General features: G+C 39.6%; 1 protein-coding gene across 10 annotated transcripts in view; it reads left to right on the forward strand.

Moving 5' to 3' along the window:
• The window catches only part of SWT1 (SWT1 RNA endoribonuclease homolog), a 43,149-nt gene extending 17,680 nt beyond the window's left edge, over positions 1–25,469 (forward strand). For 3 of the 10 annotated variants that reach the window (XM_074833130.1, XM_074833131.1, XM_074833134.1), the window contains 7 exons: positions 1,062–1,200; positions 2,409–2,554; positions 3,896–4,104; positions 5,721–5,849; positions 17,072–17,138; positions 18,039–18,103; positions 24,331–25,469. In XM_074833130.1, coding sequence (XP_074689231.1) covers positions 1,062–1,200; positions 2,409–2,554; positions 3,896–4,104; positions 5,721–5,849; positions 17,072–17,138; positions 18,039–18,103; positions 24,331–24,436 — 861 coding nt within the window. In that variant the 3' untranslated portion in view covers positions 24,437–25,469. The other 7 variants (XR_012624200.1, XR_012624201.1, XR_012624204.1 and 4 more) reach the window with 7 other exon arrangements.
• Positions 25,470–26,780: the final 1,311 nt, after the last annotated feature.

The raw sequence follows: 26,780 nt of genomic DNA on the forward strand, positions 1-26,780 counted from the left end.
TCTTTTAATAATTATGGTAACAGAGATGCTGGCTGCTCAGCGTGAATTTTCAGAAGTCTTTGTGTTGCCTTAAATTTCTATTTCGTTTTTTCTAGTATGGTTAAATCACTGCATTGTGAAGACGTCCTTCAAGAAATTTATCCCATCATGTTTTAGATAATATTGAGGCACTGTTGTTGCAGGCACTTCTTTCCCATCAGAACAGATCCTTTTAGACACTATGTGGATAAAATCGCTCTTGGCTACTCTGGTTACAATGCAGATACAGAATTACGAGGATGTTAATGAGAACCTCAAACATTCAGTTTTTCAAAAGTATTGTTAGCAGAAAATAATTACTCATGTACAAGGCACTTTCAAATCATCCATTCTTTGGTTTAGATTCTATTTTATAGCAGGTAAGGGTTAGTTAGAAGTTTAAATTTATTGCAGATAAACCTATGTGGTTTTCAAAAATAAAAAAAAATCATTTGTATGGGATGACTGTAGTCCCACAAGATAGAGCTTTGATTAGCTGTTAAGGTTTAGGCACTTCTGATTAACTTAGTTGATTCCTGTTAACATCTCTCCAAACTCTGGTTTCACTTGGTAGTAATAAATTTCAATTTTATTGCAAAATGCATGTATTACTTCATTTATTATATAGTCGCACCTAGGAAAACTGTGTTTATTTTTACTTTTTTCACAATACTGGAAAATCAACGGCATACTTACTGTTGTTCTGGCTTTTGTACACGAGTAATACATTAAATCACTTCAAGGGATAACTAAAGACTATTTGGAATGTTTGATGAAAGGGGAACCAAAAATCATGAAAAAGTTGAAAGATTATTATTGTACACTGAACGCTTCTACATGAGCATCTGTTTAACCTGAATGAAATCTATTTTAATAGATATACTTGTTAAATCTGAGTATGGCCTTATTTCTGAGGAATCGTTGGAATTCTACTCCAGCAAACACAAACCATAACATTATTGAAGAATAGAGCAGTTGTGAAATATATAGGAATGTGTCTGTATGAAAGTCAGCCTTTGAATTTATAACATATTATCTTTCAGATACTGTATCTGAAGCCACCATGGACATTAGCAAACTTGCTGAAGTGTTACAGAAAACATTGGATGGCTGTTTTTGGTTATGTTGTGCCAAGGAGTTTACTTTCAGCCATTGAGTGTCTTGATAAACACCTTTGTACAGGTGAGAATCTGAGAGTGTTAATTAATTAACTTGTAAAAAACCTCACTGTTCTGGTTTTAGTAGTTACGGAAAAGGCATGTACCCTGTATGTTTAAATAGTGATGTGTTCTACGCTCCTCTGCTTTCTTATTTCAGTTTAAGATTATCCAAATGGAGCCATAACTTGGACAGTCTTATCTATTTTTGTATTGGTTCACAATTTATTCCCCAGATGGGTGGCAGAATTCCAGCACTGTTTTTGTAGCCTTAAAGCCAACATTGAGTTGAAATTGATGAGCTATGGATTATATTTAAAAACAAAACAAAAAAAATCCCAAAAAACCCAAACAAACAAAAAACCAACCCAAAACAAACAAACAAAAAAGCGAGGGAAAAAAAAAAAGGAAGCTTGTGCCGAGATCAAGTCTGTCCAGGCCTGTGGTCCCTGATAGTCTAAATATCACCTGCAAAAATCATGCAAATTACTTTGGAAATGTTTCCTTCCCTTTTCTTTTTTTAATTCAGGATTCTGCTGGCTTTTTTCTATTTTTTATACAAAGACAATAAAAGCAAATGTATGGACACTGTCAGGTGTGTAAGAATCATTCACACATCTCTATGTACCTGCACAAATCAGGGAAAAAATGTTTTAATGAAAAAATATATATATGTGTGTGTGTGTATATATATATATATATATATATAAATGGTCACCAAGATCTCTGAACTATTTTTAAAAAGCAAGTAATCTTTCTCCCTTCTATGCCACCATGTTGTGTGTGGCCAAATTATCTGCATTTGCCAAATAAATTATGGAGAAGTGAAGACTACTTAATGTGGTAGATGAGGGCAGGGAGTTTTGTTTTCAAAAAAAAAGCCCACAAAAAGACCCCAAACCCCTTTAATTTATTTAAAGATGTCTTTAAGAGTATGATTTTAACAGATATACCTCTTTTGGGATATTGCTGTTCTGCAGAATAATTTTAGATATGCCAGTTGATCTTCTTGCTAGATCCTGAGATAAATTTGGAAGACTTGATTAAGAAGTGAGAAATTTTGACCTGACACGTTTCTCCTGAGCCTGTTTTATCTAATGCTTCTAAACCATTTTCAGGGCTTTTTATGTGCTTCAGTTAATTCAGATATTTGAATATTAAATTTGCTTCCTAAGATTGATAACTCCTAGCATCTAATACTTTTTTTCCCCCATATTAATGTCTAAATATCAGGTAAACCAGTTGACACCTCAACAGTGCGTATCTTGCTCCAGGAATCAAAAAAAATACTCCATGCTTTCAGCTTAAGGTCAGACTATAATGGTGTACTTCCTCAGGCTTATGCTGAAGTGAATAAGCTATACCAAACATTTACAGAGGTAAGGGGAGCTTTAGTATTTGTTCACCTAACATCATCTTGAAGTTGCTCCATGTTCATATTACAAATTTGGTTTAGATTTCTAAATTGTTCTCATAATTTCAACAGATTATTGCTGGAAATGTTGTTGCTAGAGTGTTTTCAAAATTAATAGACCTCAAATTTAACTCTTATTTTCATGTAGCAAATTTCTGCCTGTATGTATGTGCTTGGTAGGCTTTTTTTATTCCCCTAATATAAAGGTGTTAGTCTCGGGAGGGTGATTGAAAAACATTATTTAGCTGCTTTCAGGAAAAATGTCTTAGTTTTGTATTGCATTTGTAGCGGATGCAAAAGGGCCTTAAAGATTAAAATTAAAATTTTTGTTTCTACTTCTGATATTGATCCGATACTGCTATTCCTAGGTGTGCTGTTTCAACTTTCATTGTCTTGGTAGCTCTGGTGCTACATGTGCAGAAAGGACTCACTTGTATCATGCTTTGTGATAATTAATGGGGGGTGTCTTGACACCTTTTGTGTTCTGAGAAGTATGTCTTCCAGCTTATCTCTTGAATTGCTGTGGGAGAAATTTCAGTGTCTTGCTTTGTGGTTACTGTATGTAATGGCATAAAATGGAATAATGAGCATGGATAACTTGAAACATTTCTATATATGGGAAAGAATACAGGTCAGAATATCTGTAAAAAGTTCTTTTCAGTTTTGGAGAAAGCTGAAGGGGAAAGGAAGAAGGTGGTCAAGGAGAAGAAAGATGATCTGGGGAGTCTTGATTGTCTACTGTGCTGTAGCTTCTGCGTGTGTTGCTGTCAGCCACTTGGCCCACAGCTCTGTGAACGGTGCTGCTGTAAGAAGCAGGTGTTCTGTCTGAAAACTTGATTCCTCCTGCCCTTGTCCTGACAGGTGTTTGACTTCCCAGAGAACTGCCCTTATACAGCCCAGGTTGTGCCAGATCAGTTTCAGTTTAACCCGGACACATTTTCTGAACCATTTTACCAAGAGTAGCTGAATACTTTGTGCTGTTGCAGAAGACAATGTGCCATCAGTCGTGGGATAGGGAGTAAGAGTAGGAAGCAGTTCTCGTTTATACCAGCTTACCATGCCTGCAAAGCTTTGGCATAGGGTTTCCCTTTGCTTCAGTTTCCCCTCTGTAGAAATACCAATATACATATAGAAGAAAGACTGAGAGATGCTTTAGAGACAGAGACTAGAATAAAGGTAGTTATGACTAGAAGAGTTCAGCCTTGCTTTTTTGAGCATTGCTTTAAAAAAAGTGTAGAAGTGTTCAAGTTTTCTTAAGTTAGGAACCAAATACATTCATTATTTGTTTGCTAAACTGTTTTATAAGGTGAGGTCAGACAGTGAGCAGGATTTATCAGAAGACATCATGGTTCTTTCAGAAAATGCTGTGTGTGAAAAAATGGAAGCAATGACACCAAATCTGCAAAACTCTGAAGAAAAAAAGCCACATCCAAGCTTTCATGTGACTCAAGAAAACAGACGCCAGGAAATCTGGTCAGTCCTTGAAGGTGTATGGAATACAATAAACTTGTACAGGTACGGTGTGCTAAAGAAGTTCACGCTACATAACCTTACATAATTTTCAAACAAATGCACTTTACAAATTGTTTTTTTCTTCCTATTTTAGAGAAGAAGCTATTAGTAATTAATGAAAATTGACAATTAAAAAATCATGCAACTTGTCAGGCAAAGAAGTTAGGAGCATGCAAATTGTTCTGTGTATGCAGTCAGTGATCTGTCTAGTCTACTGCTCTTTTTCTGGACAGTGGCTGAAATAAGTTGCCTTAGAGAATAGTGTTGAAAACACTGTACAAGCCACAAATGTTGGACATCCATGGAAATCTCATCTTTATCCATAGAAAAAAGGCATTCAAGTTCTAAGTTTTGATATGGTTATTTTCTTTTCAAATCATGTGAAGGTATACTAGCTTATTGTTTACTTTTTTAACCTTTAATCAATCTGAAATATAATAAATTTTCATGTTAAGCAAAATCCTTCACTCTATAAAATCCAAATGCAGAATCTAGTGATGAATTTCCTTTCTCATATAAACTCAAAATTGCAGGAAATTACCCCCCCCCCATCTAGATGTTTTGTCAGTGTTTTTATTTCAGTTATTTTTGAAAAATCTGCTTGAAAGTCACTGAGATACCATTCTTTTGGATGCTATCACAAAATCTAAATAGATGCTGTGTTTTCTTTTTGTAGTCTTAATCTGAAACCTTTTCAAAGGAGGGACTCAGTTATGTCAAGCACAAAGGAATTCCATTTTTGGTGGTCTGTTAAGGACTTGCCTAATAAACAGTGATAATAATAATGCACCAGCATACTCCTCATTGCTTACACCAGTGCAGATCAGTCTGAATTGAGGCTGGTTAGGAGTCGGCTTGGTGTGGTGTTGAGGTCCGCTGAGGTTATGCACCAGAGAACAGTCTCAGTGTTGGGATAGTAATCATGAACTTGAAGGTTTCATGTAGGCCTCGAGGGAAGACTCATTCAGGTGTACCACTTTATAATGAAAATGCAACAGAACTGTTGGCTCTTGCCACCTGTAAAGGAGCATGCTGTGAAAAGAGGATGAAGTTTTAGAATCAAAGGTCACTTTGCACTCTTCTTGCTCATGTCAAGAAAACACTACTTACCTTGCAGCTGTGGGGGTAATTCTTCATGAGTGCACTGCAGCTCATTGTCCCAACACAACCATTGCAGGGGAGGTGTCAAGCACGTGCCAGTAAATCTGGAAAATGAAGCTGCTTGGAAAATTGATGGGAAGTACTTTACTTTGCTTCTTAAACCTAACAATTCGCTTCTAAGAGAGGTTTACTCGGGTCGTGCATGAAGAGACTGTTGCGTTCTCAAGTGAAGTTTAGTGATAAATCTACTTATTTCAAAGGTAAAATACTTTTATAGAATGTAGTTGCCAAGGAAAATTTTAAACGGCAAAGTACAATTGTATGGCATGGTCTTTCTACCATTTAGTCTAAGGCTATTTTAGATAACACGTTTTTTAGTATAGATTTACACTTGACCTTGTGGGGTTTTTTTAATAGTCAAAATACAGTGCATACAATAGATACTGGGTTTCTCTGAATTTTGAGGATTTTTATTAACTGCTCTTCAACTACTCTTCTTTGTTTCTTTTTAATATTAGTATTGAAATTTTCCAAAAGTTGGACCCCAACACAGTAACTATGACTGCAAAGTCTTCATTTGAAGAAGCTTTTTTAGGTCTGCAGAAACTGTTGGCAGCTGTGAATGATATCCGTGAAGGAATTAGTAGGTAAGTGTTTAAGCTGGTCATAAAAGCTAGTAATAGTAACAGTCACCTAAAGGCATAAAAGTCACTGACATCTTTTGATGCCAAACTACAGTTTATTATTTGTGCTTAGTTACATGATTTTCAGTAAAAATCTTGGTATGAAGGCTACCTAGAACTATTCCTTCATAGCAAAAGAATAAGGAACTGTTGCAGAGATTCAGATCTCTGGAGTGAATTTTCTTTTTTACGACTTGGAATTTGTTTTCTGGTGTTTGAAGACGAGCCACTCACCTCTGCTCAGAGTGTAACCAGAGCTGTGACATGATTAACTAATACATTAGCTCTGATGGCAAGAACTCTGAATAATTCAGAACATTTGTTTTTCAAGTGTGAGGCCCCCTGGAATTGGGGGCAAATCCCTGATATAGTGAAGGACACAAAGTTTTGGTACTTCAATGTTGCCAATTCTAGAGTATTTTTCATGAGTCAAAACCTGTATTGTAGCAGTAACAGTCATCTGGACTCTCAGTTTAGGAAGGATAATATTCCCTCTGTCTTCTCCCTCTTTTTAAAGAGTAATAATAATAAAAATGAAGCTTTGGAAAGAACAAGGTATCTCCTGTGTAGTCTTAGCTTAGTCCTTTTTTTCTAGCAATGAAGTTTATTCACCAGCAGGAACAGCCACAGAAGAATGCTTTAAATTGTCACTTTGACGATTGTGGAGTTCCTCAGTTTCCCACTGACTAAAGAGTGTTTGTAGGAACTGGTTTGTAACTGTGGTTAAAGTTCTGGTAACTGCTGTGAGCATCCTAAAGTGTTAGGGGCTGTGAATCTGAGTGGCTGAAGCTATTTGATTTGGGAAAACACTACCACTTTGCACACTTTTTTTGCATAGTATGGATGCAGATAGGTTAGAAGACTGTGAAATAGATGCATCCAAACGACTGGGCTTGCCCTGTACAGAAACAATCTGCCTTTTAAGTAAGTGTTGAGGTATTTTACATTTCTACTGTATACTGTTACAGCTTTGTTAGACATTATCTAACAGACATGTAATTTTTTTCAAGAAGTGTTTTTTCTGTCATTCTACCATAGCAGTGAGCTTTTAAACTTGCATCATCAGTACTTAGCAAGGTTCATTTCAGTCTTTTCTGAAGGCTCACAGTCCTTACGCTATAGTTATCACAGCAGTCTTGCCAAGTGTGGGCGTATGGTTGTCCCAGTTGTAAAGTGTGAGGTCTGACCTGTCAAGGCACCTCAAAAGTCTGGAGCTCTGTCACTTGGGACTTAAGCTAGTTTTCATCTGTAACTACTAGGATATTTTTTTTTAATAAAAATTATGATAGAATCATGCAAACATTTGCTTCACTTGTCACCACTTCCAAATAAGTTTTCATTGCTTTTTTTTATTATGATCAAAAGAATACTTCTTTAATTAAAGTGTTTCAGTAAAATATATATTCCGTAGGTCCTAAACAAGCTTCAAGGTACATTAATGTGAAATAGTGTGTTCACATGAGCATAAAAGACCATCCCTGCATCAGCAGTATTATAGCCCAAGTCTTAGGTCTGTTTGTTTTTTTTTTTTTTTCTGTATAGCACACTGATAGTGGATAAATCCACTCAAAGAATTGTTGTCTTTCAAAGATAAATGGTCTAAGTATTATGGAAGTAGAAACAGAAAAATATGGGTAGAAATGTGAGCTAGAGCAGCTTGATGGTAATTGATTCGTTTTCATTGCTGATTATTTTTTTCCTCTAAAGAAATTGTTTTAATAAAACAGGTTACTGCTAAACTTGGTTCTTTTTATTCCAGTCCTAAAGTTTTTGCAAGAAATCCTGGGGTATCAGTTTATATATGTGGTGGATGAGATATAAGGGGAATATGGTGCTTCAGGATTGTTACTTTGGTGTTAAAGAGGTGTTTCATTAAAACTTTGCGTGGCGATAACAAAAGACAGTTTGTATTTCTTTTAGTGAAAGCTACTTATGTCCTGTATTTCCATTTATGGGAGAACTCTGTGAAAATACACAGGTCTAACAAGATATCAGAGAAATCTATTTTATAAAATATGTACTGTCTTGATTAGAATATCTGGAGCAAAGTCAAACAGGTTTCTGTCATTTGACTTTATTTGAAACGGAGAGCCTATTTTCCGTTCCACATGATTACCATGGCGCTCAATACCTTTGAAATGGCTTTAAAAATTCTTTTCATGTTTTTTTAATTTTTTTTTTTCCAACCACTAAACTGAAATACACTATTTATGCATCCAGGATGACTTTCGGAGTGGAGTAATTTTCCTGCACGGTTGTGTTTGGGAAATGCCTGCTCCGAGTTTGTTCTGCAGATTTGCAGTAGGGGGCATTGTGGAGCAAGAAATTCAGAGGGACTGTAACATGGCATCTTCTCTTTTAGTCTCAAGTCTAGGTATTTAAGTTAGAGACTTCTGAATAGGTTTTCCAAAGAGTCAGAAGCCATGTTTATGAATCGTTGTAGGTTTATGTATTTTACAGAGTATTAAAACAAGCAGTCTGAAGTTTTCAAAAGTGAGAGGGAGGCTCCTTTTGCCTAGGTCACTCAGCCTTTCTAAAACTGAACTTGGAGTTTGTTTATTTTTCTTCATTTAAAAAAAAATTCCTTTCAGTGACTTATAGTTAATCTAATGGTGTGATTGCAGAAAAGAAGGCGTGTGGAGAAAAAGTAGTGAAAAAGTTCTAGCTTGAATATATAGAGGTAATATAGCTTTTAGTGATAAAATACAAGTTTTTTCTGTGTTACCTTCTATTCCTTCCAGAACAAAGAAGAAACTGTCTTGTGAAAGTCTGGAAATTTTACAAATAAGTTATATTGAAAGTTCAACTGCATTAAAAATTCAGATTTTCAGATTGTTAAAAGCAATTAGAAAAGCACAATCACAGTTCTGGAGATTAATGTATGTAATGGTACCCTTCCTCATTAAAAAACAACTACACTTGTGGCACTAGTACAGCTATTCAGACTTGATGACCAGAAATCTGTTTGTTTATGACATACAGATATTAAAAAAGGGGGAAAAAAAAAAAGAGACCTGTTTCATGGAAGAGGTCTTATTAACAGCTTTTACCCTGTTTTTGTAACTTTTGTCATACCATACAGATTTTTAATTTTATCTTTGCTTCTTCTTCAGACAACATTGGTAGCAGAATGGTATTTATACTGCAAAATACTGCATGCCATAAATGTTTTACAGTACTTCAGCTCTAAAATGAAGACAATAACTAGTATGGTTAGCAACTGTGGATAACTGATGTGCTTATTTTGGCAGTAGGAATGTATTTAGACAAGTTATGTGTTAGTTGTCTCATCAAATATAGCTGATCCTTGCAGCCACTGTTGTATCAGTGTGTTCCTGAGACTTACACACTTGAAAAGTGAGTATGAAACTCATGACCTATTTTCTACTTTTCACAGCAGAGGGTATTACATAAGTTGATGTATACTGCATTGACTAGCAATGATCAAAGATTATTAAACACCTGAAACTTATACTTCAAGTCAAACTGTAAAACCATGGTGTGTTTTTAAATAATTTTGAATTGAATAATATTTCTGACTGTTTTCAGTGATGGTTTACTCTTGTATTTGTGTTGTGTATTATTTTGGTTGGGTATTATTTGGAACCAGTTAACTAGGGGACCTAATTTAAGGTCTCTTAAATCCTTAAAACAAATTAAAATAATTATCTTCAAAAATCTTTAAAATAATTTCTTGGTTTTCAAGTAGCTCTTTGAGGCAAGAGAAGTATTTCTACAACTTGGGGTTTTCAAGTTTGTGCTAAATCTTTCATCACTTCTAGAAATTCTTCCACTGATTCTGCTGGAAGGTGTTTGGGCCCTTCATCTCTGGAAAGAAAAGAGGTTTAAGTACTTATCACAACAATTAACTGTTACAGATCTTGTTCTAATAAGTGCAGAATGCCTTGCAAGGTATTGCTGCTGGGGGGTATACATACTTGAGATATACTTGACTCTATATTTAAGTTATGTCATAATTTCTCTCTGCTTTCTGAGTGCAGGGTGTGTTTCTCTCTTAACCTGTTGAAAGTAATGTGTGCACCAACACCAGTAGAAGGCTGCAAGTACTCGTAGGTTTTCGTGATCAGTCATCCGAGACATATTTTGTGTCTTGTTGCTGTTAAATCTTCCCATTAACATACTGACCAAAATACTGGGTACAGGTAGCTTTCTTACCCTTTTAAAGGCTTCAGCAGTGGCATTTAAATGTATCTTTAGTGGTTTACATCAGCCAACGTTTTCCCTTCACTGAATATAACTTCTGATACAAAGCACCCTTAGGGAATTTTACATGTCTTCATGTTCCCTGCCCAAGTTACTTCTAGATAAGAAATCCCTGTTAACAGAAAAGAAAAAGAAAGTTTAGTCTTTGGTGAATTGATACAGTTATTTCTAGTTTGATTTTTTTTCATCTGTTTGCTAAGAAATAATTGTTTTGTTCACATGCCAACTTTAAAGTCTCTCACAATTTACAACATATACTCTTAGATACAATACTCATAAACATTTATACTACTATAGTGTTAGCTTTAAATATATTTCTCTGTAACTTACTGCAGTAAGGAACCTGAATTCTGCTTTTCTAATATTTTATCTAAATGGAATTTCTCTCAAATTACCTATGGTTTTGTTTGTATGGAAAGCACTGATTTAGATGAGGTCTCCATAAACATTTGTAAATTAAAAGTATAATTTTTTTAAGATCTCGGTATTCGGGAAAGCATTACTGTATCAGAACTGATCACTGAATTTAATAGTTTGGCATTAAATAACTTGAAACCAGTTATACAGGTTTACTGATTCAAAAACAGAATTCTACAGATGCAGAGAAACTGATTCCTCTCTGCTTATTCAGATGGTCAGTGGAGGAACTGAGGTTTCTTTTTCTTGGTGTCTAGTTAGAAAATTGTCTTCATTCCCTTAGACTGCCAAGGCATTTAGTAATTTCTGTCATAAAGTCTCTAGATTAAGAGCTCTACTTTTAATCTTCCTCCACATGCAGTCTCCTTCTGGAAACAAAATGGAGATTAACTCCCAGTTCAAAAAGTATCAGACTTTCCTATCACTAGTTGTTTGATTTTTGTTTGTTTGTTTTTTGATTTATTTAGGTGAAACCCGAAATGTTCTTGGCCCAATGAAGGAGAACAGTTGAATTACTGCCTCAGAGTGCTGGGCTTTGTGTGGTTTTCCAAAGTAAACAGAATTTATTATGCATGAGGAATGGGTGTTGGAAAGACTGTACTTAAACATGATACAACTCAGGGCATGGCTCCTGCTTCCTTTTCTTAGTGGCGGCTGTGGCTAACAGTGCTGCCCACCAGCTGTCTTTTGACCTCTGGAGAAGAGATGTACTGTCGTTTGCATAACTTGCAAATTGCGAGCAAGAGGAGGATTTACAACCTCCTCCATGGAGCGTTTTGACCACACGTAGTCAGACTGGCACAGCTGAGAGCAGGATTATGGTTGGATGAGCCATAGGGCATCTTGCAGAGAGATGGTGTAGGTAGAAATGTCCCTCCCCGGGGGCCAGCACTAGTGTGGAAACATCCCCTCGGTTACTAAGAAAATGACCGCTTGATATCCATAATAGCATTTCCAAAGCTCATCTTTCTGGAGTATTGTATCCTTTAATTATCATGTCTGATATAGTTGAAAATGTGCAGTATCTGACAAAAGGTTTTCTCCTTGTTCTAGTGTTTGCTTTTCTACATTGATTCTTTGCCATCTCCTATCACATTCGAATTTATCTACAGCCTTCTCTGCTGCCAGGGGCCAAATTTGTCCTTCACCCTTCTGCCTATTTTAATGAGAGCTGTAAGAAATTAAAAAGTTTCAAGACAGCTGCCTCTGTCAGATACAGCTGAAATTGGCCAGTGCTTAACAAGGTGCAGGGCAGAGGTGATGCTGTGGCAGCTGCTTAAGCCTTGTTGCCTTGAAAGCAGTCTAAAAAGCAGAAAAGTTAGAATAAATGAGTTAGTGTTGTAAAAGCTATGGCCCTTTCTGACCTTGTAAAGCTAAAGAATAGGCGTCTAGACAAAGTGACCCTAGGATCTGACATTTGAAGTACTTCCACAATAGAAGAAGGCGTGAGCTTGATTTTCTTTTGGGAAAAATCCCCTTAATTTCCCAATAGGTTGATGCTGAACAAAACTCTGGCATGTGTTGGTCATTGTAACATCAGTTTGAGGCCCTTACTGCAGTGCAGTGTAATGAGGAATTGCTAATAAGCCACAGAAGTTTTGTTTTTCCATTTCTCATCTTTTTTGCTTCCCTGGTATTCTGACCGTGAGGATAACTAGGGCTTTTAATGGGTTAAGTTGACTTTTATACAATTAAGTCCTACACCTTTTTGATTAACCGCACAGGTTTACCGAATTGGTTAATGCTTTATGACAGTGTTACCAGTCTTACGCCGCAGGCGATTACATCGAACTGTTAAAGAGGAATGGCTCAGTGTGACAAACACGGAGGTGCAGAGGCTGGGCTGGGTTGAGAGTGATTACCATGTAGTCTCATGTGACTTTTATCCATATGCTTTACTAGTCATTGCCCCAGATTTTAGTGTTTGAGAGCAGCTAGCAGGCTGACCTGCTTTCACTGCCAGATTACCTTGTGGGTTGTGTTGTTTTGTTGTGGGTTTTTTTTTTCCTTCTATTTGATAAATTAATTTTCTGATCCTTTCTAAATAGGCTTTGTTTGTTTCCCAGGTCTTCTCTGTGCACAAGGGAGGAACCCCATTGTGAGCTGTCTCCTATCTGTTTCCATTTTTGGTTATTGTATCTCACACTCTATGCATGCGTGTGGCATCAGATGGGTGACAGGACAGTAGGTAAAGAAACGTTCCGAGTGGTTTGGGAAGCCCTATTGCTTATGAGATAGAAATCACTAAAGTCTGACTCTCTCCTTTTTCCCTTCTGCCCCTAGAACAGTATCTAACCTCTGTTTTGTAGCTGGTACCCATAGTCACTTTTAGTGTCTTTCTATGACATGCTTTTCTCTACTTTACATACTAAATGTTTTCAGAAAACTGCATAGAACCATACTATAGTTGTTAGCTTGATCAACAGATTGCATTTTAGTTGCAACCCAGCTTCCATGTCACCCAGCACCCTTGCTGACACCTGCTCAGAGCATGCTGTTTGGATTAATTAACAGCTGAAGTACATAGCGTGGAATTGTTTGTAGTTTAGTATTGCATGGCTGTGCTGATAGGAAGGACAAAGTGATTCAGTGGATTTCCACCCTCTGCTTTTGAAATAGGTTTGATGTCATGTTGAGAGAGAAGAAAAAGCAGTGGTTAAGATGGCAGTGCTCACAGTCCTGAGATTCAGATTGCTCATTAGAAGAGTTTTACGTAAGAGCCCATTTGCTTCATGTATTATGAATTTAGAGGGTGTTCTCTGGACATAGTTCTATAGCTGAGGCAGATTTTTTTTCACTGAGAAACTTTGAAAACGAGATCAACTTGATTTAATAAAGTAATAGATGCAGAGTTGATGTGCATACAAACGTGTCCAGATTTCCCAATGTACATCTTCTCTTAAAATTTCTGTTTTCTGTAACACAGAATGGTGGCTAAGGAGATGAACATAAAAAGATTAAAACCAGTAGACAGCAGCAGTTGTATGGAATCCCTGCCCTGCAGACAGGAATGCATTACAGTTTTCTACAGAAAAATATATTCCAAGACTGAAGCTTGTATCCCAGTTCCTATTTAGTTGAAAACAGCAATAAGCATGTTTTATGAATGCTGACCTGTTAAGAATTTGTGGAGGAAGTTACGGTGCAAGCTCTTCTCTCACCAACTTCTTTTCAGTACAGTGCTCTGTGTGTAGCAGTGCTTCTTCCTTGAAAACAACAAATGCCTTTTATTTGAAGATATTGTAAAGCTTTGAGCCAAATGTCAGACTTCTCATTTTATGTTATAAACCCAGAAACAATTGTTGTCATAATCCAAGCAAATACCATAAAATAAGTCACAGGATTTAATGATAAGTTACTTGTATGCTTATTTACATATTTTACTTTGTTTTTTTCCAAAGAACTGGAAGCACGGCCAGTTTGTACATCCACCTGGGGTCTGGTAACTTACAGGGTGCGAAACTGATAAAGTTAAGTTTGCTAGGATGCTTTGCTCAGCAGTACAAAAATAAGTACGTTTTTCAATTTTATGTCCTCACAAGAAATGAATACAGTGAGGGGTGAGGGTTACCTTGTTGAGGGCAGAGACTGCATAGTCTGAGAAACACCAGTGGAATAATTTTGAAGTCTGCAGCATCCTAACTGGTGTTGAGATTCAGAAAGTTTAATAAATAAATTGTTTACTTTCTCCAGTAATCGTTGAAAAGTGTTCCCTTAAGTGAGAAAAGGCCAAATATAGTATATATGATGCTGCTGCTTTCACGGTGTTACATTTGTGAGAGGAAAGGAAATGTGGGAAGTGTGTTGGCTGCTTTCATAGGAACAGTAGAATTAAAGGTCTGGGCAAAACCAGAGGGCTAAAAATGACCTTGGAATTCTGGACTAATATTGCGTGAAAAATTACTTTCAAACTGGTTTTCTTCAGATGTAGCCTTCTTAAGAACAACGGAGTGAAACTTTCTAGCCACTTCTGTGCCCTGGGAAGTTGGGTCAAGTGGACAGAAATAGGCCATGTGGAGATGCCACACAGTCAGAAGGAAAGGCAGTACCGTTTAAGCCTGCCTTCCACTCTGCTATCAGTCTCTTCCTTCACCTTTTTGTAGCTCAGACATATATTTTTCTTCCACAGAATCAAGAAGCCTATAATTAATACAGGTCTTTCTCTCACCAGCCACCCTTTTCCCCACTCTCCATCCTTCCTGTAGGAAGCTTGCCTGGCTGGGTTTCCCACTGACAGCCCAGCTGTAGCATCATAGAATCATCTGGGTTGGAAAAGCCCTTGAAGCTCCTCCAGTCCAACCATTAACCTCACACTGACCGTTCCCAACTCCACCAGATCCCTCAGCTCTGGGTCAACCTGACTCTTCAACCCCTCCAGGGATGGGGACTCCCCCCCTGCCCTGGGCAGCCCATTCCAACGCCCAACAACCCCTTCTGCAAAGAAATCCTTCCTAAGAGCCAGTCTGACCCTGCCCTGGCGCAGCTTGAGGCCATTCCCTCTTGGCCTGCCGCTGGTTCCTTGGCTCAAGAGACTCATCCCCCCTCTCTGCACCCTCCTGTCAGGTAGTTGTAGAGGGCCATGAGGTCTCCCCTCAGCCTCCTCTTCTCCAGACTAAACCCCCCCCAGTTCCCTCAGCCACTCCTAGTAAGCCTTACCCAGCACCTTTGTATCTGTGTCCTTGGCATAGCAGGAAAAATACAGCAATGAACCTATTTTGCCCCAACATACTGTGGCAACATGGGATGGCCTTCAGGTGAAGTTATTACTAATATCTTACCTTTTGTGTTTTGTACGGTTCTGCACTCAGTTTTATGAAAACAGACGTTCAAGCTTTCCTCCTTTTTTGCATGAAATAGAGGGTGGAGTGGTACAAAAATCATCAGCAATAGAAATCACACTTTCCCAGGCTCGGGTACACTCGTTTATTGATGTTGCAGATGACTGATACGATAGCTAAAGCTGATGTATTGTCCCGTGCAGACAGGGTTGCTGGCTAATGGCTACATGGAGCTGGTCGGTGGGAATCTAAGCTGCGATGCAGTCCAAGCTGCCAAGATTTCCCAGCGTTTCCAAGGATGTTTGCCAAATAGTCTCTGCCGGGGTTTTACGCTGTCAAAGCTGATAGCTTTCTCACTGAGGAAGCAGTTGAAGGCTTCGAGGTATTTTTAGGACAACGAGCCAATTGGTTCTCTTGCTGACTTTTAGTTGGCAGGTTAAGGTTTTAGTTTAAGAAAAAAATTCTGGGTACATGTCCTTACGAAGGGGGAAGGAACGTGTGACTAATTTTTGTAACAGTGATAATTCCTATGTAAAATCATGAAAATAAGCAGCGGACTTCCTAGTTACCATAAATCCTGTGGTGTGTCATGGTCTTCCAGCCTGTTTAAAATACAGTATCGTCTTTAACTGGGATTTTTCACTTATTCTGTTAGTTTTCTGGGTTTTTTTCAGTTCCTAATTAATTCATTTATAAAGGCTTACAGCTTGCAAGGGGAAGGAGGGGAGAATTTGGGCACTTTCCCATGGGAAACTAAATAAAGCTTCCCAAAAAGATTTTTTTTTCAATATTTTTTTCCAAATCCAGTCATTTTTGTAATTCATTAGTTACATACTTGAAACTTAACATAAGGCAGAAGTGTTACGTGGTTTTTAATGTAGATTTTAATGTACATTTTGTAATGGTTCTGTTTTTTCCCTAGTGAATGCAAAATGAGTTATAACTGCATTATATCTGCTTAAACAGATTAGGAGAATTAATTTTTGAGATAATCACTTCCTTATTGGATCATTTTTGGAGCCTTGCAGAGAAGGGAGTACATCTCTTGGAACTTCACAAGACCTTACGGCGCGACCAAAGCTGATGCTCTCTTCTGGGGGTCGTGTATCTGCTTCTAACGTGGCGAATGAGGACGAGATTTTGGGAAAGCCTGAAATGTCGCTGGCTGCTGTGTGCATTCCTGGCTAAAATACCAGTATTTCACATGATACTGGGTTCTTCATAAAGACACCTCTTTTCAGCTCTCAAATCCCGTTTTCAGTTCTCAGTATTGGGTGGGAATTGGTTATTATTAGAAGTAGCAAAAATGGTCTGTAAAGTGTAGCATTTGAGCTGTACATCACAATACCGGAGGGCATGAGTTAAAGCTTTAGCTGGTGTGGGAAAGTTCTGTATTGCGTGTCACTTTTCTGTTGCTCCACATTAGTACAGCAGGCTTTGCTTATGTGAAACAAAAGGCTTTTAATTATGGCTGGTTTTCTTCCCATCTATATAGAGAAATTGCTCATAAAAACATCAGTTGAATTTTTAATTAGGAAAAACCTTCACAGAAAGTCCTGACAGAAATAATAAGCTCACTTAATTCTTTTAGAGGAGTGGAAAGGGATGGAAGGGAAAATTCTTCAAAGATTAGCATTTCCTTTTTGTTTAAAGAAGGTAATCAGATTTTTTTTTTCCCCCCATGAAGCATTTATGACTATTTTCTTAACTCTTCCATAGAATCTTTTTATACTTGCTTAAAAGAATCCCAAAATTTTTCTTTTTCAGAATTTTGACCCCAACCAGTAGTTTCCAGGATATTTGGACACTCTATAACTTCCTCATAAGCAACGAGGTATGAAGTTTTCTTTAATGTTTTGTCAGGCACCCTTCAGTTATGTTTTTTTATTTAAAGTAGTTACAAGGTTAGCTGTCTCATCATTGTGTTTCCACTAAGTTAGAATGTTGAATATTTGCTTATGTTAGGCATTGGACATAAAAATAGATTTTTGGTTGGCACCTACCAAAAGTTATTCAAATCTCTGCCGGTATCTGAGTGGCTTGCTTGACTTTCTGAGCACTCATTTGTTGTGAATGACTCACTGTTGAGAGTAAAAAGCCTTGAAGGTGAAGTCACCAAAGCATCCATCCCTAACCTAGTAATTTTAAGAAGAGAGAGAGAGTACGTTGCATTAGGTAGGTCTACAAAGAATATTGGCTGCAGTTCAGAGAAGAAAAGATAAATTGAAATTGCCAGTTATTCATGAAGTTTTAAGTAATTTGTGCTGAAAGATTTTAAGAAGAGAAATTGAAATGAATGTTTGCAGTAGAAGAGGTATTTTCCATTTGGTATATGACATAATTCAGATTTGCAGTCCTCTCCTATACAGGAAGATATCTTTGGCTTTTGGGCCGGTATTTATGGAATTAACGCAAATCAGAACTTCCTTTGCTGTAGAACTATAGGGTAAATTAAGAGGGGAGGAAGAATTATTTAAGGTCTTTTAAAATTTGTTCAGAACTTGTTAGAAAATGAAGCTGAAATGATATCTATCACTCCCATTATATGCAATCATGATTGTTAACTTGTAATATTTGATTTTATAATACCATAGCATGACTGTTCTATGTCCTGCCTCAACTTGAGGGCCTGTTAGGTAATACATTAATGATATCTGTTATACCAGCTGTATAATTTTAACTGATATGTGATACTTGGTAAATTACTATGTTAATTCTTTGTTCTTTGTTTTAGATCAATAACAGCATAAAATTCACTGCTGAGGAGCTTTATGACTGTGTTTCACAAGAGATATATCGGTAAGCCAATTACTGACCACATCAGATGGGTTTTGAGACAGCATTTGAGCATGTACTGTATTAACCAAAGTACCCTAAGAGAAATCCTTTGGATAAATAAGGGAGGGGCCTAGGGAAGTTGAGTGGGGGTGTTTTCTTTTTTAATGACCTACTATTACAACAGAGTCGGAGAGGACAGAAATTAAATTAGATCTACACAGTGATTTTCAGCTGTTTGAGGTGAGATGTTGGTCCCTCTTTCCTCTGCCAGTTTTGAATTCATGGCTTAGTGGCTGGCAGGGCCAATGTAGGTCAGCATTCATTGTAAGGCAGGCTAGAGCATGAGACTGCCTGTAAATGAATTTGATTATAACTGAAATTCTGTTTTGGGGAGGTATTTCTTGTAACAGAACTCATTATTCTGAGAACTTTGCTTAAATCAGCAGAGGAAAAAACCCTGCAATTCTCAAGGCTATTCAAATGATTGAACTGTACCATGAAAAGTGGGTATATCTGCAGCTGCTGTGCTACATTGTGGCCATCATTATTAAAATCATAAATTAAGCCATTGTTTGTTACTAAGCCATCTGTAAGTACAGTTAGAAAAAAAGAAACAAATGTAAGATTCCAAGTACTTGTTTCCATTTTAGGAGGCTCTTTTACAGTTCAGTCACAGGAAAATAAATGTTCTGTTGTACAGCTGAGTTAAAGGCCTTGAAAACATTAATCTAAAAATGAGTGTCAAGCAAGTTCTTTACGGTAAAGTTTCTGGCTCGTAAAAGGTTTCTTTCTGTAATTGAGGGCTTGTGAATCCAGGTTCTGTGAGGTTTTTTAAAATGCCATAATGTTTTGTTTAATAATCTTAAGTGGATAGTAAAACACAGGTAAATATTTTCTTTGGTGCTGCTGTTATATGGATATGAATTAGCTGTAATTTGCCAGGATAGGAAGCATGGTTCCATCAGCTGTCTAAAAGGCTTGCAGATCGTTTTAATCTGAGTAGGTGAATTACTCTAAAAAGCTTTCCTTTGCCTGGATTGATCCTGATTTTTCTAAATCATCTGTGAATTTGAAAGTGCAAACTGCTAGATCAGGGGAGAAAAGTTACGCAGGGAGGGGGAGATTCAACCTACATATCAGTAGTGCAAAGTAGTTTAGAAGCTTCACTAACTGTCTTACGCTGATGGCCAGCACTTCTGTAGTTCTCACATTTTCAGATGTCTGTGGACATCTCCATCATTGTCTGTATAAAACCTGCAGCGTACCACAGCCTTCGGTATTGCGCTGCGGGTAGCGAGGGGGCGGCAGTTTCTTGATATTTGAAAGGTGTCCCTAGGTCCATATTTTATCAGGAAGTCTGAAAACTCGGACCATTGTTGTGAATTCTGTGTGCCACAGTAGATTTCATGGCCAAAACAAACTTTCTCACCAGATTTTCTGGATGAGCAGTCCAGAGTGAGAGCGGCATTTTTGTTACGTATAAGTTACAGCTGTTGAAAACATATCAAGCAAACAAAGCAAAGCTTAAGATCTGTTGCTGTAAATTCAATCCATGCGTTTTCAAAGTGCTACTTGTGTCTAATTGTTGTTCCCAGTTATTACAGCAATGAAACTATTTGGTAGTACAGAAGTGAAATAAAATATGATTCCACGCAATAAAGCAGAGGTGCTAAATGAGGTTTTAAAAGTGCTTAATTAAAAAGAGATGTTCCGAGAGCAAAGGCACAGGAAAGGAGACTGCTTTAAGGCAGGCTGAATTACTCGTGCTTTGGCAGAAACATGCTGAACAAAGTGTTTCCCCTTGTTTCAGTCGCCAGTGAACGCTTTTAGTTCAACCTGGCCTCCGAATTCTTTGGGAGATAAATTCCAGTCTAGAATATTTGTACTCTGCCTGTTCCTTTTTCAGGATATACCAAAGACACTCTCATCTTGAAATGTTGATCCAACGGGTTTCTCGTTATCGGGAGAAGGAACCAAGGACTACTTAGAGCTAAATAGCCAAAGCTACATGCACAATTCTCACTGGTTTTGTATCCCTAAGTGCTGCTGTAGGCTTTGGTATCGCAGCAGCATTTAGAAGACGCCAGCCGAGGACTGGGGTCCAGATCTTTAGCATATAAATGGAACAAAAAGACTGACCCTGCCCCAGAAATCCATTGTAACAATTTTTTGCATCTTCCACAAACTCGCAAAGTAAGTTTTTTTCCATCAGAAACTCTTACATGACTTTTTAAAAATCTTTTCTGAACTTGCTTGCTGGTGACCTGGTAGATTCCAGCCTTCCTGTCATAGACCTCTCTTTTTTTTTTTTGGTGGGGTCACCCACCCCACCATTGCTTCTGCATGTCCCCCATCCTTATATTGGCAGAGACTGAGATGTGATGAGAGCAAAGCCCTGCAGCAAGACAAGAAAGGTCTGTCGGACCGAGTCAGCTGGGTCACAGTTACCAACACTGCTGGGGGCAAGGCAGTGGCCTGCGAGGGGGCGGACGGCAGGCCTGGCCCTGGATTTCTGCCTCTTCAGGCCTGATAAAGTGGGTTTAGGAACATCCCAGCCTGGTGAATCTTTAATTGGAATGAAGTTTTTTGCTTTATGAACTGTGGGAACGTACCACAGTCCTGAGCTGCTTCAGCAGCAGAATTAGGTAGATCGAGGGAGGTTTAGTTAAAGTCCTTGTTTCTGCCTCCCTCCCTTCCCATTCAAGCGGGTGCTGCGGGCAGTGGGGTTGCTGGGTTGCAGGAAGAGTTTCAGAGAGGTCACTCTGGTTTTTATGGCAAACAGTTAATGTGAAGACTTATAGTTACCTGTTTAGTACTTTCTAAGGCTTTTGAATTTTCACTGTTGAACAGTGACAGTTTATATGATTTTAATAATTGACGGTTTGATGGTAAGTGGTAGAAAGAATTATTCAGGCTTTATTTTCCAAGCCTATGATCTTGTCTGAACTAAGAAAATACGCTGTTTGGAGGCCTGGGTGTCTTAAGTAGATCTCTCAAAAGCTGCACGTGACTTTCACACTGCTCCTATCGCTCTTCCACCTGGTGCCCCCCCTCACAGTGAACTGCCGAAGGAGGTGGAGGCGACTGAGTTAGGCAGGGCTTGGTGGGTACTCGGGGAGTACTAACTGCATCTTTTGCAAACCTTAGCCCTTCTCCTGTTTCTTGACAGTCCTTTTCAGTGCCCTGTACCCCCCTTTGCCAGCCTGGGTGTCCCACAGCGGCATCACACATTTCAGTGGAAGTTATTTGCAATCCAGGGTATTTTGGAGGGTGCAGAAACAATCTCTTTTGAGCTATTTAACATTATTTCTAGTTACTGTAGTAACTACACTTGAATTATGTTGCACTGTTCTTGGGTGTAAAAGTCTGTGTGTAGCATCGTACTATTTACCATTTTTACTGTTACTCAGTGGCCACCAGAATGATGTAGGGAAAATGTTACTTGAGATAAGGGTAATGAAATATTCATGTCTCAGACAAGTTATTTTTCTGCACTGGTTTTTAAGAGCTCTGCTTGAAAACTGTCAAGGCACTCACTGTTGTGGAGGGGCTGTAACTTGTGCTGCTGAGGCATCAAGATACTCTCGGCTCCCTACGCAGAATTGACTGATAGGCTGAGTAAGTACTCAGTGTGCTTACTACTGGCTGCCTGGTAGTGCCTAACTCACCGGCGCAGTTTGTAGCTGATGGATGGAGCTCATTCATCAGGAGGAGGGATGTTCTTTTGTCAGAGTAGCTGTGCCAGTGCTGCAGGTTATTGCTGGAGAAATGCTGTCCATTTAGACTGCTTTTTGTGATAGAATTCATCTCCTGCTCCGCCGGGCTGATCTGCCAATTCTGCTCCCTGTGAGAGCAAAAAATACTGGCAGGATATGGTGTGTATCCTCTTAAAAGCATCCCTTAGTTTGAACTGCATTAAAAATATATATAAAAAGAAGTTGATCAAGTGGAAAAAAAAAACAAAGCAAACTAACAAATCTAGCTGTTGGATATAGATCTGCCTCGATACAGGCATAAAGAAAATAATGGGTGTAAATTTGTGCTCAGCATAGTGGAAAAAAAATTCCTTCAGGGGCTGGTCTGGTAGCCCTCAGGCTGCACTTGTGTAACTTACCCTGGCTTTTTTTCTTTTTTTTTTTTGAGGACCTTTTAAATGGTCTTTTGAGAAAGTATCTTTTGGGAAAACAAAGTTACAAAATGTTTTCTACGTAATCACGTTTAGATTCCTCTTTTGAAACAATAAATCACTGTAGTCAAGAGATTCATTTTGTGTGTAAATACATTATATGTAAATATATGAAGGATCATTTGAATTGAACCTTCCAAATCCCCATTCTGTCAAGAAAGCTGATGTAAGTGACCCTTCAATGCCGATTATTTTTTAAAATTACCTTTACATAATACAGTAAAAAGTAAAAAGGAACTCTGCCTTTTCCCTGAGCTGTGGTTTGGTTGTTTTAAGGTGGTCATATAAAATCCGTGGTTTTAGCAGCTTTAGAGCAAAAGCCACTGCTACTTCTTGGGTGTTATGGAAATTGCCTTTTTGATATACACATCACGACTGCATAGTTTGTCTTCTGCCATATCCCTTTTTAGTTCAAAATTGTCTTAAATTGTGAGTCAGGACAACTGGTTTCAAGCTCTGTAGCCACTTTCCTAGTAGGAAAGCAACAAATCACTCCCAGTAGCTGCTGCTCCTCAGAGGTTACGTTTGGTTGGAAATACTGCAGAAATGAGCCAGGGGATAACGTGTAGGGTGGTTGCTAGTCCCTCTGTACCTTGTGTGCGGAGGGGCTGTCGGGAGGGTGTGAGTAGGCAGGAGGGGTGCACAATGCTTGGGGCAGAGCACAGGGTCCTTTTCCCCAGGGGGGTGAAGGGGAATTTTTGCATCTCTTGCACATCGTGCTTATACAAGCAAGAACATGAAAATCTGTGCTAGTTGTTTACAATAACACTTTTTTTTATGTATGCATGAGGTCATTTTTTTAAACTCTTGGAATTCAGCTACCTTATCTGTGGTTTTTATTTTTTTTTTTTGCTCCCTAAGTGCAATAGCCAATGTATTTGCAAAATACTCAAGCTTAAGTCATTAAGAAATGAGGATTTTGGTTTTTCCTTGCTGTTTACCATTTAACCAATTTTACCATCTAATTCCAAGTTCAAATAGAAAAACCAGAGCAGGCATTTTGGCAGGTTTGCAGCTAAGAAAAAAGCAAACTGCGTAGGTCAAACTGTGTGAGCAAATAAAAATGCAGCAGCCCTGCAGTGCTTCAGTGCCTACACGTGATTTTTATGCAACTAGACGTGGGGAAACGACATCCTGGATCTGGTCATTTTTGCCAACCTTTATTAAAGCACTCTGAGGGACAGAAGCTTTGTTTCGCTTTCTTTCAGAAGAACATTGAAATTGGGAAGGTTTTGCATTTGTTGAGCCAGAATGGCTGCTGTTTAAACATTCAACGCTGTTTGCCAGCCTGCCATATGTTCCAAAACAGGAATCGCTGTGGTTACTGGAAATGCATGCTTAGGGGGTTTTTTGTTTCCAAAAAAATGTTTCTCATAGTATTTTTTTCTGAGTGCAGGTGTCCCATATTGAGTATGTGATCCTAAGTCCCTTTAGGAGTAGCTAATTTAAACAATATTTAACTCGTGTGAGCATAAGCCTGTAAAATGTCACTGATCGGTGACACTCTGCAGATTATCAGAAAAATTACAAATGTCGGGTGAGTGCGAGAAGAACAAGTGTTGCAGCCAGTAAAGATTGAAGTCAGATTGTCCCAGAAGCCTAAAATCAGTCTCTGACCAGGTCGTAACTGTGGGTAGAACTTGTTTCTATCATCTGCAACGCATAAACCTGTAGGAAATGTATAGTTGATTCGCAGCTTAAACACATTCAGTAAAGACCAGTGATGTTCTATATTTGGAGGTTTGAGTTTTGGGTTGAGAAGACTGAACTAAAGTCTGTCTGCTCAGTGGCTCTTAGGCTGTTCCTAGTTAAAGATTTCATTGCAGGTTACACCTGGGGACACGCAGGGATTAGCCAGCTCAGTAATACATGTGATCTTTTGCTATAAAGGTAAAAATACATTTGGATTTCCAGAGGTACTGAGTATTCTCTGCCTTTGTCAGAGTTAAAGCATGGTATTAGTATCCTTTTGAATTTTGTTTTAAAGGCATATGGGGAAATGTTCCTGTCTGTAAAATGGGTCGCTCGTGCCCTGATAACCTGTGTGTCTTCTCCTCCCTAGGGCGAGGTTGGAAGTTGGCTGTTGCCAGCTGGCACAGCTGGAGCAGACGATGGAGCAGTGCCAGGCATCGGTTCAGGCAGCGGCCAGGAGCAGGGGCTGGCTGTGACACCCGGGCTGGGCTTCGGGGCGGCCGCGCTCCCCCCCCGCCCTTTGCCTTCTCCAAACGAAGCCCAAATCCTCCGGGGTGCGGGAGGGAGATACTCGAGGAGCCAACACCATCTGCTACCTTTTTTTCTTGAGGGTGCTGTTTTAGGGTTGAAGGAAAAAACCCCAACTAGTTACATATGTTGGTTAAATGTCAGAATTTAGCTAAGAATAGGAAGCCAATAGAATTTTGCCTCAGGTGAGGAGCGCTGCAGCTGGTTTGGGGTACAGCAGCTGGGCGGGGCTGCTGTTCTCCATTCCAGGCGTTCGCCATAGGAGCTCTGTCTGTTCACGGCTGTACAGGGAAATCTGTGTAAGGCTGCTGTTTTGCTGATACTTTAGAAGTGACAAGTGGGGGAAAAAAGACTATATTGTGACAGCTGGGGGCTGAAAGGGCAGCAGCCCCATCGGGTGCTTGCTGCCCCCACGGCCACAACACAGGTACAGTGTACATATCCTGTCGTGAACAAGTTGAGGCTTAGAGAGGATATAGAAAGGGGGAAGAAGTGGATTTTTTTTTTTAAAAACCAAAACAAAAAAGCCCCCTTCACGCAGGTGTGTTTGTCCTGGACCTCTTTTCAGAGGAAAGGGGTGTTTTTCCTTCATTAAGATACTTAGTCCCCTCAGAGCGGAACCTGCTCGCAGTGTTCTTTTGGAAAACTCCTCCTCCGCCGCTGCCCCCTCCTCTGCCAAGGCTGGGGGTTCCCTCCCGGGCTCTCTCCTCTCCTCTCGGCTCCCTCTCTCTCTCTGAATGTACCGGTGGTCGCTTTCAAGCCTGCTTTAAGCCCACACCACTTTCTGAAAGCCACTCTCTGTGCTGCTGTGGCCTCTGAAGCTACCTCTGCCTTGTATGTATTTGTACAGAGAAGAGATGACTGGCAAAGTTCTAGAAGGGTTTATTTTGGTATTAACTTTTGGATGTATTTGTAAAAATCTTTATTGTAAAAATATAATTTATTGTTCCAGTAAATAGCAGTTAATTCTGCACGGCTGTTGCTTGGAGTGGCTCTACTTTCACTTCACCTCATTACTGTGGATGCAAGTTTAATGCAGGTCTTGGCCCCAGACATGGGGAAGTCAGAGAAGGGGCCTGAAGTTACTGTCCGAGCAAAATTCATTTTAAGGGCTGTTTCCCTTCCAGGTATGGGATGAGTTTTGTTACACTCAAACAACTTCTAGTGGCAGTTTGTATCCTAAAGGGGGAAAGCTGGGTCAACTGAAGCAGATGTCTCTGTCCTTGCTCCCATCTGCTTTAGTGAGGCTTTAGGGAAGAGCTGCTGCAGATTCACACAACTCCCTCCTTACTCTCACTGTGACTCTCCCTGCTTGGATGCTCCCAGCTTGGAATAAATCAACAACTGCTTTTGGGCTGGTGTTTCCCTGCCCCTGTGCAGAGGCGGGGGCTCTGCCTCAGCTGAAATAACCCCTGGCCCAGGGAGCAGACTGTGGAGCAGAGGCTGGGACAGTAACTGAAATGAGTAACAGTGCTGGTGTGGCTTCACTTCCTTAAGTGAACAGCTGCCCCAGTACTGAAGGAGCACATCCTGTTCCTCACCACAGCTGTGGGTGTTTCTTTTGACCACTTTTCCTTCAAGTGGACATGAGACCTCTCTCATCTCACCTCTTCAATTTGCACAGAGCTTTTACTAAGCTGATCCTGAGAGCAGCCTGCCAGGAGGTACATCCCCCTGAGAACAGGGGGTACCACCCCAGGAGCCAGGCCCTGGCCTGACCTTTAGTCTTCTGAAAGACACAACTCCCTGGGGGCAGGCAGGAGGGGGATGGGGCCCTGCCCCCCTCTCTGTTTCTACCCAAAGAGGGGTTCAGTTCATCCCTCTGAGAGATCTATTTTAAGAGCACAGTCTCCTGGTTGGAAAAGCCCTTGAAGCTCCTCCAGTCCAACCATGAACCTCACCCTGACCGTTCCCAACTCCACCAGATCCCTCAGCGCTGGGTCAACCCGACTCTTCAACCCCTCCAGGGATGGGGACTCCCCCCCTGCCCTGGGCAGCCCATTCCAACGCCCAACAGCCCCTTCTGCAAAGAAATCCTTCCTAAGAGCCAGTCTGACCCTGCCCTGGCGCAGCTTGAGGCCATTCCCTCTTGGCCTGGCGCTGGTTCCTTGGCTCAAGAGACTCATCCCCCCTCTCTGCACCCTCCTTTCAGGGAGTTGCAGAGGGCCATGAGGTCTCCCCTCAGCCTCCTCTTCTCCAGACTAAACCCCCCCAGTTCCCTCAGCCGCTCCCCATCAGACCTGTGCTCCAGCACCACCTCCATTAAAGTTGTTCTCGTTAAAGAAAAGGACA

This window comes from Strix aluco, chromosome 8 (genome assembly GCF_031877795.1).
Source record: "Strix aluco isolate bStrAlu1 chromosome 8, bStrAlu1.hap1, whole genome shotgun sequence".
Taxonomy (NCBI): domain Eukaryota; kingdom Metazoa; phylum Chordata; class Aves; order Strigiformes; family Strigidae; genus Strix; species Strix aluco.